Genomic DNA, 12,474 nt, shown 5'->3' with positions numbered 1-12,474 from the left:
TAGTCTTGGTGTTGTCACGGTTCTTAGTGGGATCTTCAGGTCATTTTCTCTACACCATACCAAATAACAAGAACATATTTTGGGTACCATAGCCCTTTACCCCTTGGATCTTAACACTTTTTTCAGTTTTAGGAAGTTTTAATAAACTGCGTATCTGCTTATCTTTATCCTGGTCAGATTGAGGACTGATTTAAGAAATGGGTCAAACAGCTATGTGAACAGCTTGGTTCAACCCAGTAAAATGCATGGAGCTTCAATTAAAACCTGACCTTTTGATAATTGAGCAGCTCCCTAAAGTGATCTGAAGCTTAGTAGATTCCTTGGTCGTCTTCACACTACACCTCTTCCTCAACTTCATTTTTGTGTAATTACAACTACTGAACTAGGCAAGATGATAATGGGAACAAGTCCTGGCTAACAAGTCTGAAATGGAGTTTTGGGCTAAAACCATGGGAGATTGCCTCACACATCGATGTTGGGGAAAGTAGGTTTATATGGCTTGGAGGGATGATGAGAAAACTAGTCCGTTGTAGAATCATGATTGTGAAGCTGGGTATTGGAATCACTGACCTTTGGCCCCTACACCAAATACTTTCCAGATCACAATTTTATAGTTTAAGCTTCAGTTACCAGGTTATATATTTGTTCATTTGATGCTGTCTTACTGTGGTGTGAGAAGAAAGTGCTGAGTCTGACAGTGCTTGTTGAACAGGAAACTTATCTCTGCTGCAGTGTGCCCTGAAGGCAGTAATTGACACCTGAGATAACTTTCTTGCAACAAGTGATCACTGAGCAAGTATTCAAGACTTTATTACAAAACTCCAGGCTCAAAACAATACCTTGATAACTTATTCTACATCGTAAAGTCTAAGCACTTGATTCTTAACTGCAGATAAACTTCTGACAATAGATTCTGGTAATAGGGAAATTAAACTTATTACTAGATACATTCTTAATGTTCCCCAAAACTTCGCAATTTGGGAACTGTAGTCATACATAGCTATCTTCTGAAAATACATCTTGTTCCAATAAATTTTTGTTTTAAATACTACACTACTAGGATTGCTATTTGATTTTCAAATCCACCTGCTTCTTCTTAACTGTTTCTTTTTGCCCATTTTAAACATTTATAAAGTCTTTCAGATGGTTCCTGTTTCTAGTTCTTGAATTATAAAGTTTGTCATTTGCTGACTGGTATTCTTTGTATAACTTGTAATGTTTTGACAATAAGCTTCAGGAGTTTTTTGGTGAGACCTCTAGACTTCTGTTCCGGGATCTGGGAACATCCCTACCAGCTGGCTTTATGGCTGCCAGGGACCTTACAGGTTTAGTACTCCAGTATGTCGTCTTGCTTGGAATCGCACCACAAGTAGTGGGAATTTGCGGTGGCCATTCCTGACCCATGACTTCAGATGGCAGGTTCCTTGCTGCTTCCTGATGACTATTTAGTTTTTGTTTTATTTCACATTATGGGGGGGGGGAGCGAGTAGGATTTCCCATATCTGTTTGACATACTGTTGACCTCAACTTCCTTTGAGTCTGAAGCAGTATATTTGTAAAAAAAAAATTTTTTTTAATGATCACAGTGCTGCCCTGCTTGCTAGATATTTTCTATTCCTGAATGTGGGTATTTTGGAAGAAAAACATCCAAGGTAAATTTGCTTAGAATTTCTATAAAAGGGAAAAAAGAATTTGACTTCAAATACAAATTTCCACAGTTAAGTGTTCATGAACATTAAATACTTTTGAAAAGCTTTCATTATATTTCAGTGCTAACAGACTAAAAATGTTAAGGCTACTTGCATTTCAAGTCATAAAAAAATGAATACATTTAAAATAATTTAGATGCAATGTTTGCTCTTTCTGAAGTGACCATTTTAATAAAAATGGCTACCAAAGTGATTAGTCATGCCAGGTTTTCATGTTACCCTATTTGAGCATATTATGTATAAACCTTACAGTAGGAGGACTTCATGAAAAAAGGCTTCACCCCCTGCAAATTGTCCAGAAGTCTGACCTTGAAGTTCTCAACTTTTTTTGACCATGTAAGCTTCAAAGTGTAATCTTAACTGGGTGATTAAAGTAGTAGTAATTGAAGATACTTATAACACTTGTTATATTTTATATATAAAATCTCAACCATAGAAGCTAACCTTCAGTTTCAATGGTTTGTGATCCAGCTACCACCAGTTTCTCAGTATTACTACTACATCCATATAATGGAGTCCATCTTCAGTTTCTTCTCTCACTTTTGCTCGTTCCTTTTTGGTTTTCCTTTTTGTGGCCTGAGGTCCCAAGTTCCTTGGGTACGATCAAAACGCTTCCATCATGGCTGCACTGGAGAGCATACTGGTTTGGATTGACTGGCCTACCATGGTCATCTCTTAACCTGCTGAAAACATCATGATAAAGGTCATGTAGTTTCTGTTTCATTATGTTAATAGCTTTGTTACATTGGGCTCCCTCTCTCTTAAGAGTTTCCTTCTTTGCTTGCAAGTTACATATATCATCTTCTAGATTCAAAATTACATCTAACTTGCGTTTACGACAGTTCTGAGCAGCAACTTTATTTTTCCCTCTTCGTCTGATATCACGGATAAGTGATACCTGTAAGTCTGTCAGATAGTACCTGCTTAGCATTCTGTTGAAGGAATCAACAGGCATGCGAACAATTTCTTCCACAGAAAAAGGAATATGAAGAGCTTTAGCACGTCGTTCATCACAGCTTAAGTTTCTATCTGTGCCACTGAGGAATCTACTTCTTATTTTCTCTGACTTCCCAGGCCATGAAAAAGATTCAGAAGTGGATTCTGGTACAGTTGGCTGTAAATGGTAAGTATGGTTATGAAATATGTGCTGAAATGCAACTTCCTCATCAAAACCAGAATCATTCCTGTGATCCATGTGACAAAGCTTACTAGGCTCTGGGGAGCAGCCTCCTACAGCTCCTTCTAAGTCATGATGGGAAAAAGATTCAAGGTCACTACTATAGCCTGTAGCCCCTTCTTCATCATACACGGAGTGGGAGGAATTAGACTTGGTGATTGAGGTACTGCAGTGACTTGAATTTAAGGAAAGTCCAGAATCAGAATCTGGTTCTTCAAAAAGCTGAGAAACTTCCATTGGATCAAAACCTTCTTCCATGGCCAAAGACATCAAATTTATCTCATCAAATACGTTTACATCAAGGTCACATAGAAGATCTTGGCTTGTTACATTCCTCATCTGATTGTCAGCAGGTGAAAGAAATCCTGTCAAATTAGTTCCAGAAAGAGTCTGCTCAGGATTGGTAGGAGAATTTAACTGCAGAAATGGTTCTTGTGGCTGAGAAGTCCTTGCTACTGGATCTCTTCTAAATCTATTGCTGGGACACAGCAACATGGCCTCGTGGAGACTCACATTGTGGCTTATAGCCTGGCTAAAATTTACATTATAATGTGCTGAGAAGTTCATGCCATCATTGCTACTGCCTGGAAGAAGAGGAATATCTCCCAGTGAGGTGCCCTGAAAAAGGAGGGAAAAAAAGCACTTTAAACATAGGTAACCCTATTATATAACACTTTTCTCCCGAACTAATAGGAACGGCTATGCCCTTGGCTATGAATCACTTTCCTTAAATACAGGCAATACAGTATGTGATATGAGCCCAAATAAGAATATGCTAAACTTAGGAAAATAATTGTTCTTTGACTATCCTGAAGATTTAGAAAACTTGATCAGGTGAGTATAAAAAACTAGTCTCACTTTGCTATTAAGTAACAAGTGGAATGAATGGCTCAATATTGCTAAGATGTCAATTCTCTCTAAATTCATCTATAGATCAGCAGAATACCAATCATAATCTCAGCAAGCTTTATTGCAGAAATATTTTCAGTTTACTTCTTTGTCAGGGGTCAGCAAAATTTCTTTAAAAGGACAGACAGTATTTTAGGCTTTATGGGTCATAAGGTTTCTGTTGCAGCTAGTCAGCTCTGTTGTGGCATGAAAGCAGTCATAGATGATACGTAAAAGAATGACTGTGACTGTTTCAGTAAAACTTTACAAAGACAGCAGGCCTTAGTTTGCACACCCTTGTCCGTTCTAATAGATCATCAAAATATCAAGATTAGGAGTTGTTCTGGGATAAAATCTAATTATTCTGATATTTATAAAGTCTTTTACTTGAAGGGTTTTCTATTAAATTACTAAACTAGCTTGGGTATGAAGTCCTGCCATATTTCTCCCAGAGTGTTATTCTGTGGCACTTTTGTCAGGAAGAACAACTAGCATGCACACAAAATCTAAAAATATCAGTCTAAATCCATCAAAATCTCACTCTGTAATAAACTAAAATGAAGACATAAACGCTACCAGAAAAATAAAGCTATACTTTAGTATGTCAAACGTTTACTGCTATTGTGCTTCAATACGAATGGCCTAGATTGGATTATACCTTTGTGAATATTATTTGGAAGGAGGAAAAGGTATAAATATTTGGTTAGGTCTCCATTTTCTACGAAAAGTAATGCCAAGTCTATATGCTTAAATAATAATGCACTTGATGTAATAAGTATTAGTTTAAACCGCTATGTCATCAAAGTAAAAGTATTTATTCAGAGAGGTCAGTGCAGATGTGTTCCCATAAGGATAACAGCCAAGGTTCCAATTACCTCCAGGGAATTTTCAGGCTGTGATGAAAGCAATTGAAATAAATCTTCTAGACAAGAAGATGTGTCTGTCCCATTTAGATGTCTCTGTAAAAGAACACAAAAGGCATATCATTCTTCAGATAAATTACTTAATCTTTAAAGATAACCAGATCTTACCTCCCTGCTAGATTTTTATCCCTATTTTTTTTCTCCGAAGTTTTACATTCTGTTTCTCTTATTTTAGTACTCTTAATATTTTAACATGCATAGTTAAAGTCCGAAGTTATTCTCTCTACCTCCTTCCTAAACAAGGACCTTAATTCCAGACGACTCCTCATTCACTCCTACTCTAACCTTCCACATAATTTTTGGGTAGTATTTTTAGTTCCACTGTATTTTGCTCCTCCACAGATGCCTCTCCCAATTGGTTACAAAACTGTGATTTTTTTTAGTCAATACTTACTAGTTGTTGGGTGCTGTTGAGTCAGTTCTGACTCATAGCATGTGACAGAGAACTGCCCAATAGTATTTTCTCAGTTGTAGTATTTACAGAAGCACATTGCCAGGTCTGTCTCCCGCAGAGCCACTGGGTGAGTATGAACTGTCAACCTTTTGGTTAGCAGCCCAGAGCTTAGCCAAAATGTCTTACCAACTTCTTTACTCATCATTGCTTCTTACATTTCACTCCTGCTTCACACATTAGTTTCTTGTTGAACTAACTTTTTTATAATTCTTTTTAGAGAGGGTCTCATGGCGACCTTATGTATAACAGAATGAAACATTGCCTGGTCCTGTGCCATCCTCAGAATCATTGCTATTTTGAGCCCATTATTGCAGCCACTGTGTCAATCCACCTCATTGAGGGTCTCCCTCTTTTGCGCTGACCCTCCACCAAGCGTGATGTCTTTCTCCAGTGATTAATCATCCCTCCTGATGACATGTCCAAAGTAAGCGAGACTAAGTCTCACCATTCTCACTTCTAAAGAGCATTCTGGCTGTACTTACTCTAAGACAGGTTTGTTTGTTCTTCTGGCAGTCTACAGTATATTTAATATTCTTAGCCAACACCACAACTCAAATGCATCAATTCTTCGGTTTTCCTTTTTCACTGTCCGGCTTTCGTGTGCATATCATGCAACTTGAAAAGACCATAGCTTGGGTTAGGCACATCTTAGTCATCAAAGTGACATCTTTGCTTTTTCACACTTTAAAGAGGTCTTTTGCAGATTTGCCAATATCATACGTCTTTGGATTTCTTGACTGCTGCTTCCATGAGCACTGACTGCTGATCCAAGAAGAATTAAATCCTTGACAATTTCAATTTCTTTGCTATTTATCATGTTATTTACTGGTCCAGTTTTAAGGATTTTCATTTTCTTTATGTTGAGATATAATCCATACTGAAGGCTGTAGTCTTCTACCTTCATCAGTTGAGTGCTTCAAGTCCTCTTTACTTTCGGCAAGCAAGGTTGTGTCATCTGCATATCTCAGGTTGTTAATTGGAGTCTTCCTCCAATCCTGATGCTGGATTCTTCATATAGCCCACCCAGCTTGTTGGATTATTTGTTCAGCATATAGATTGAATAAGTAATGTGAACAAATACAATCCAGCTACATACCTTTTCCAATTTTAAACCATGCAGTATCTCCTTGTTCAAATGATTGCCTCTTGATCCAAGTACAGGTTCCGCATGACGGGCTGACTGAGGAGGGCCAAGGCACTCCACTTTCTATCCTCTGAGGATGTTCAAGGCACAGCACCCAAACCTCACCTCCCAGGGAGGTGGCGTGCTGAAGGAGGCCATGGCTGAGACCACTCCCTGGGCCAGACTTCAAAGGTGTGCTTTCCACGTGGAAGTGTGTCCATGGGACCCTAGGCCTGTCTCTGGAACACTTTTGGACAGGCTTGTTGGATGGCAGAGTGTGGCCGGGTGAAAAAAGAGGGACGCACAGGCTGTAAGAAGAATCCATCTGTGTATCAGTTTTCTGTGGCTGCTGTAACAAAGCGCCACAAACTTGGTGACTTAAAACAACAGAAAGTCATTCTCTCACACTTTGGAGGCCATAAGTCCAAAATCCAGGCATCGGCAGGAACACATTCCCTCTGAAGGCTCTAGGGGAGAATCCTTCCTTTCTTCTTCTTCCAGTTTCTGGTGGCTGCTGGCATTCCTTGGCTTTCTAGGCTTTGGCCACATCACTCCAATCTCTGCTTCCATCTTTACGTCCTCTTCTCTGTGTATCTCAAATCTTCCTTTGCCTTCCTCTTACAAGGATGTTTGTCATTGGATTTAGGGCCCATCCTGATAATCCAGGATGATCTCATCTCAAGATCCTTAATCATACTGGCAGAGACTTTCCCCCCCAAATAAAGTCACATTCACAGGTTCCAAGTGGACATATCTTTGTGGGGAGGGGGGTACCATTCAACCCAAGGAGCCCTGGTGGTGCCAACAGTTAAGCACTCAGTTTCTAACCAGAGGGTTGTCAGTTCAAACCCACCCAGCCACTCTGTGGGAGGAAGACCTAGCAATCTGCTTCTGTAAAGATTACTGCCAAGAAAACCATGTGGGGCAGCTCTACTCTGTCACACGGGGTTGCTATGAGTTGGAATCAACTTGACAGCACACAACAACAACCATTCAACCCTTAAAGCCTGAAGTTCATCTTTCTATGCCTCTTTTCACCACTGAATAGGGAGGTAAGACATTGAGGGGCCAAGAAGGTGGTCTTTGACCTTAGTCTAGGCCAGAGGTACAAAATGGGCTCCTGGATACCCAATGGTTTATTTTAGCTTGGCCAACTGGGAGACTGAGTGAGGATCTGGGCCCAAGCCCCAGATGTTGCCTGTAGGGTCTCTGCTCACACCCCTGGACCTGGCCATCCTGGCTGCTCCTGCAGGTAGCTGGCTGAGGATTCCTGGGCTTGGGATGCTAGTCATTTCTTTATCGCTTGCCATGGCAAACACAACTCACAAAACCTTCCAGCAAGTTCCTGGAGATATATATAACTTGAGTTTAACTGGGGATAATTAATTCTATGGACTGAATCCTTCGTAAACCAAATAACCTCTCCTACATGTATAACAAAATACGTATTTTCATATATCAAAATTTGCTTATAGTAGAGCACACTTATGCAAAATTCATTCTCAACACAAATTGTCAAAGCCACAAAATCTATGCTAAAGTCAAAGTGGCAGGACTAAAATATTCCATGCTTACCTCATTTCTAGAGTCAGTGGTCTTTTCTGATTCCCAGTCAGGTTTATTTGCTATGTTATTTTCATCTTCATTATTCTGCTGTAGTGATTCCTCCTGAGCTGACACCCGTTGCTCATTTTCCTCATGCTGGGAACTGTAACCGACAGCAGCTTCAAGCCTCTCTCTCAGTACCTGAATCTCCTATAAAAGCACAGAAAAAAATACTAACTAGAAATCCATATTTCATCAAATAAGTCAAACAGCCTTTAAAACTGCACAGTACTTACTGCTCAGTGATTATGAAAACCAAGTCTAAAGCTAAGACAAGCATTTAATTAATTCAGTACCAAAGAAACATCTAGCTCTGAAACAAAAGGTCAGTTTTATATCCTGACCTTGTTAAGTACTCACTGAGACAGGTCATTCTAATCTGCATAATTTAAATTATATGCACTTATAAGACATCTAAATTTAGAATACTTATAAAATTGATTAGATTTGGACATCAATGTTGCCAGCAGGCAGTTTTTATTTAGTTTTCTCCTGAAAATATATCAAACCCCTAAGTTGGAAGAAAACACAGAATATACATAGAAAAATCTGGAAGGTATTATTACAATCTATTGTGGTTCTCTCTGGAAGGTGGGATGGGTATGGGCAGTGTAAATACAAAGAGTAGGCTTCCACTTTCTGCACTTCTGTCTTGTTGCAGTACTTTACAACAACGATGTATTCCTTTTATGGTCAGGAAAAAGATACATTTTTATTTTGAAAAAAATGAACACCAAAGCTTTAACATCTCCACAGATATTTTCACCAACCATGCTAAGTGACCCAGATGACTTCTTTTACCTTTTAATTTACTTCAACTGAAGAGAGACTTAAGTAATTAAAAGGCTAGGGAAGTATTCTAGACACTCAAATAGTCACTATTGAGCATGCATATACTGATATATTCAATTATGATATTAAAAGCTCTGTGTGAAATTGTTTCTTTTCCCCCCTCTAATACTGAGGCTTCTCAAACTCTTTCGAAGGATCTATTTTTACTTTCTGACTTCAGCACCACTCTGCAGTGGACCAACTCAAGGACAGCAATGCTCCTGCTACTCTAACCACAGAAACGCTAACCTTACAAAAAAAAATGAAGGTCAAAAGAAATGGAAATCTAGATGCCAGAAGTAAAGAGGGAATCAAAGCAAAAGAGGAGAAAGGCAGCTGACGTCCTGGTGGCCCACCGGGTTTTTTACTTGTTTCTCAGTTAGATAGATTGTACCTAACTCGGATGCAAGGGCAGTGGTGGTCCAGGGGTAGAATTCTCACTTTTCATGAGGGAGACCCAGGTTTGATTCCCGGCCACTGCACCTCATGTACAGCCCCCACCTGTCTGTCAGTGGAGGCTTGAGTGTTGCTATGGTGCTGAGCAGGTTCAGTAGAGCTTCCAGACTAACACCAACTAGAAAGAAAGGCCTGGTGATCTACTTCTGAAAATCAGCCAGTGAAAACTCTATGGATCACAATGCTATTATAATCCCCAACCAACATGGGGATGGGGGCAGCACTGGGCTGCGTTTCATTCCATTGTGCATGGGGTCCCCATAAAGGGGTGGGGTGTGACTAGATGGCAGCTAACAAGCAGAACTCTATGACACACGTGGCCTTCCCTCATGATGCTGTGGATGACTGTCTTGTTCCAAGCTCAATCCATCTCTCCCATTTGTGCACTGGATCCCAGCCCAACTGCTCTACCCTCTTTTCTGCACCAACAATTGTTTCCTCTGTTGGATAACTCCCATCAGCCTACTAATACCTACAACAGTATCTCCCATCTTTAAAAACTCCTCTGTTGGTTCTGCTTTTCTCTTTGGATCCTGTTCCACTTTTCTGCTCCCCTTCCGAGCAACATTCTCCAAAGAGTTACCTGGATTCAGCGTATTCTCTCTTGAACCTATTCCCATGAGGATTTGTTCCCACCACCCCTCTGAGGCAGCTCGTCAAGCTCCCCACGATCTTTACCTCACGAAATCCTCATCTTACTCTACCTATCAGCAGCATTTGTCTTAGGTTCCTCCCTCTTCCTGAGAAGTCTTCACCTGGCATCCACGTACCCCTCTCTTTAATATTCTTCTCCTACCTCACCCATCACTTCTTTGCTGATTCTTCATTTTCCTGATTTCTGCACATGGCAGTGCTCTAAAGCTCAGTCCTCAGGGCCCTCCAAGCTCTCGCCCACCTCTTGGCCTTTGTATCTGCTGTTCCCTCTGCCTGTAAGGGTCTCCTCTGCACCCCTCCTCCCCTTTCTGGCTTCCTTCAGGTCTCTATCCAACCATGACAATCTCAGTTTCTTAACCACTCTGTATACAATAGCATTTCTCCCATCAACACCCATCTTCCTTATCTTGCTTTATTTTTTTCCACAGCATTTAGCACTGACTCATCTATTACCATATTTATTTGTTTGCTGTATGTCTCACTAACCTGTTGCCATAGAGTCAATTCCAACTCACAGCGACCCTATGAGACAGAGTAGAACTGCCTCATAGGGTTTCCAAGGAGTGGCTGGTGGATTTGAACTGCCAACCTTTTGGTTAGCAGCTGAACTCTTAACTACTGTGCCACCAGGGCTCCGTATGTCCCGCTAGAATGTTAAATTTCTTGAGGGCAATGACTGCTGTGTTCACTGCTGCATGCCCACTGCCTACCACAGGGCCTGGCATGTGACAGACCCTTAGTAAATTGTGTAGAATGGATGAACTCCTAGAAACAACACCAAAAGACTTTGGTAGGGATCCTACTTCTGATGGGATGAGGATACCATAGTCTTGTTCTTTTCTGCAATTACAGTGCTGACTCCTACCTAGATTTGGTAAAGGAAGGAAAAGGGAACCACTCTTCGTACTTCACCTTTTTTTGCCACGGCGAAATTTCTTTAAAAATTTTAAACCTGAAGATAATCAAATTTTAAATTCTGGAATCCTGAGGCAGCTAATTTTGTTTGCAAATTTGCTTTTGGTGGGCAGAGGAACTTTTGATCTCCGTATCACATGATCTAGCTTAGAGCCATGAAGCAAGACCCCCTGAAGTAATCTGCATTACATGAGTTAATGCAACACACATGAACTTGTACACGCAAGAATTCGTTACCTGTAACTTTACACAAATAAGCAACAGAAAGATCCAAGTGGCTCACACAGGACGAGCGCGAACCCACAAGGAAATTGAGCAAGTAAACATCGGCCTGGGAAGGTATTATTGTCGGAAAATTTTTAGTATATAATGAAGTCTGGGGGAATCCCTGGGTGGCGCAAATGGTTAACTGCTGGACTACTAACCAAAAGATTGGTGGTTCAAAACCACTCAGAGTCACCTTGGAAGTAAGAACTGGTGATCTGCTTCCAAAGGTCACAGCCTTGAAAACCCTATGGAGTAGTTCTACTCTGCACACGCCATGAGTTGGAATCAATTTGTCAGCAACTAACAACAACAATGAAGTTTGGTAATGAAGGTATGTAAGATGGTCTGCCTAAAAACTCAGGAAGAGGAGGGCTGAAGGTATCAGGGGAATTATGTACGACCAGAGTATACCAGGCCTTTCCTCCTGTGGGGATTCTGGGGGTTCGAACCATCAACCTTTCAGTTAGCAGATGAGTGCTTAACCATGGCGCCACCAGTGCTCCTTTTATATTAACGCTAAATTTCCTAATTACTGGCTATAGAAAAGAAAATCCTTGTTCTTAGGAAATACACACAAAGTATTTAGGGATCAAGGGACACAATAGCTCTGATCCACTCGTAAATGTTTCACTACAAAAAGATTTACATATATGTGTGTGTGTGGCGTAGTGGTTAAGAGCGTGACTGCTAACCAAAAGGCTGGCAGTTCGAACCCCCAGTGGAAGTTTGAGTCCACCAGCCATTCCTTGAAACCCTGTGGGGCAGTTCTACTCTTTCCTGTAGGGTCGCTATGAGTTGGAATTCACTGGGTTTGGTTGTTTTGTATTTTTTATTGTTGTAGTTTAAATGAAGTTTACATTTCAAGTTAGTCTCCAATACAAAAATTTATACATTCATCGTTATGTGACCTTAATTGCTCTCGCCTTAGTGGGACGGCACACTCCTCCTTTCCACCTGATTTCCCATGTCCATTCGACCAGCTCCTAACCCTCTCTGCCTTCCCATCTCACCTCCGGACAGAAGGTGCCCATTTAGTCTCTTGTATCTACTTGAGCTAAGAGGCTCACTCCTCACAAGTTCCCTTTATGTCCCACTGTCCAGTCCAATCCCTGTCTAAAGAGTTGACCTCAGAAATTGTTTTAGTTCTGGGCTGAGAGAGAATCCTGGGGCCATGCTTTCTGGGGTTCCTCCAGTCTCAGTCTGATGATGAAGTCTGGTCTTCTTACTAGAATCTGAGTTGCCACCTTTCTCCTGCTCCATCAGGGATTCTCTGTTGTGTTTCCTGTCAGGGCGGTCATCGGTGATACCCGGGCACCATCTAGTTCTTCTGGTCTCAGGCTGATGAAGTCTCTGGTTTATGTGGCCCATTCTGTCTCTTGGGCTAATACTTTGTGTCTTTGGTGTTCTTCATTCTCCTTTACTCCAGGTGGTTGGGACCAATCAATGCATCTTAGATGGCCGCTTGCAAGCTT

At 40.8% G+C, this 12,474-nt stretch overlaps 1 protein-coding gene across 1 annotated transcript in view; it reads right to left on the bottom strand.

Moving 5' to 3' along the window:
• Positions 1 to 746: 746 nt before the first annotated feature.
• Positions 747 to 12,474, bottom strand: part of NFE2L3 (NFE2 like bZIP transcription factor 3) — a 36,936-nt gene continuing 25,208 nt past the window's right edge. Inside the window, exons 2-4 of the mRNA XM_004377471.2 lie at positions 7,850 to 8,029; positions 4,650 to 4,733; positions 747 to 3,504 (exon numbers count right to left, since the gene is read on the bottom strand). Of these exons, the coding sequence (XP_004377528.1) occupies positions 2,233 to 3,504; positions 4,650 to 4,733; positions 7,850 to 8,029 (1,536 nt within the window). The 3' untranslated portion in view covers positions 747 to 2,232. The remainder of the gene's footprint in view (positions 3,505 to 4,649; positions 4,734 to 7,849; positions 8,030 to 12,474) is intronic.

The sequence above is a fragment of the Trichechus manatus genome, unplaced genomic scaffold (assembly GCF_000243295.1).
Source record: "Trichechus manatus latirostris isolate Lorelei unplaced genomic scaffold, TriManLat1.0 scaffold00050, whole genome shotgun sequence".
Classification (NCBI taxonomy): Eukaryota; Metazoa; Chordata; class Mammalia; order Sirenia; family Trichechidae; genus Trichechus; species Trichechus manatus.
Note: the sequence above shows the minus strand (reverse complement) of the source record. Positions and strands in the feature narration are given on the sequence as shown.